The sequence below is a fragment of the Hippocampus bargibanti genome, linkage group LG18 (assembly GCF_051943395.1).
Source record: "Hippocampus bargibanti isolate YZ-2025 linkage group LG18, ASM5194339v1, whole genome shotgun sequence".
NCBI lineage: Eukaryota > Metazoa > Chordata > Actinopteri > Syngnathiformes > Syngnathidae > Hippocampus > Hippocampus bargibanti.
Genome location: NC_142751.1, coordinates 2,062,501 through 2,063,313, shown reverse-complemented (window position 1 = coordinate 2,063,313; position 813 = coordinate 2,062,501). Strand labels below are relative to the sequence as shown.

General features: G+C 48.6%; 1 protein-coding gene across 1 annotated transcript in view; it reads left to right on the top strand.

The window, feature by feature from the left end:
• musk (muscle, skeletal, receptor tyrosine kinase) overlaps positions 1–813 on the top strand; it is a 28,492-nt gene continuing 27,679 nt past the window's right edge. Inside the window, exon 1 of the mRNA XM_089020832.1 lies at positions 1–261. Within this exon, the coding sequence (XP_088876958.1) occupies positions 180–261 (82 nt within the window). The 5' untranslated portion in view covers positions 1–179. The remainder of the gene's footprint in view (positions 262–813) is intronic.

Here is an 813-nt window from a genome sequence, read left to right as displayed (position 1 = left end):
TCCAAACTCTGCGTGACCGCGTTGTGAAGATAGCTCGCAGCTGCCACCGTCAATCACAATGTTAACACACATTGAGGGGACGGGCGGGGTCAGTATGGCTGTCCTGACTGCTACACACTGACGAAACGTCCAAGATATGGGAGTATAAATATTGAGAATACACAAAAACTGGGACAGGGATGAAGACCATGAGACTTATTTCAGTTTTGAAGGTGCTTTTGCTTCTGGTTTTGGTCAGTTTGAGTAATGGCATCCAGAGAGGTAAGCGTCTTCACTTCTTGTACTTTTCTGCTCAGAGACTAGTACTGAGTCTCTGTATCCTTTGCAATATAACCCCCGAGGACAAGAAATAAATACATCTAACATCCAACTTATGACCAGCTTGACTTATGACCATACACACAGCAATTGACCGTGTGATGGCCCCAGAGGGGGGAGTTTACCAGTCATTTAGCCTCCGAGTCTCATTCATCATCATTTTGATCATGAATCAACATTTTGATTGGATTTTGACTCACGACCATTTTGACTTAGGACTGTTTGGTCGGAACGGAACTCGGTCGTAAGTCGGATGTGTCATGATCTGGTTGGCGACCAACGGGGGGGCGCTGTCGGCCCCGCCTACACCTGCACAGGTGCTGGTCATCCCGATCAGATTGGCGACCAGCGGGTAGCGACGTCAGCCCTGCCTGCAGCCTCGCAGGTGCTGGTCGTTTAATCATTGACACTTAAAAGGACACCCGGCACGACCATCTGAGGCCGGTTCATTGTTTGTTTGCTGCTTGGTTGCTGCATGCATTGTGTATGTGTTTG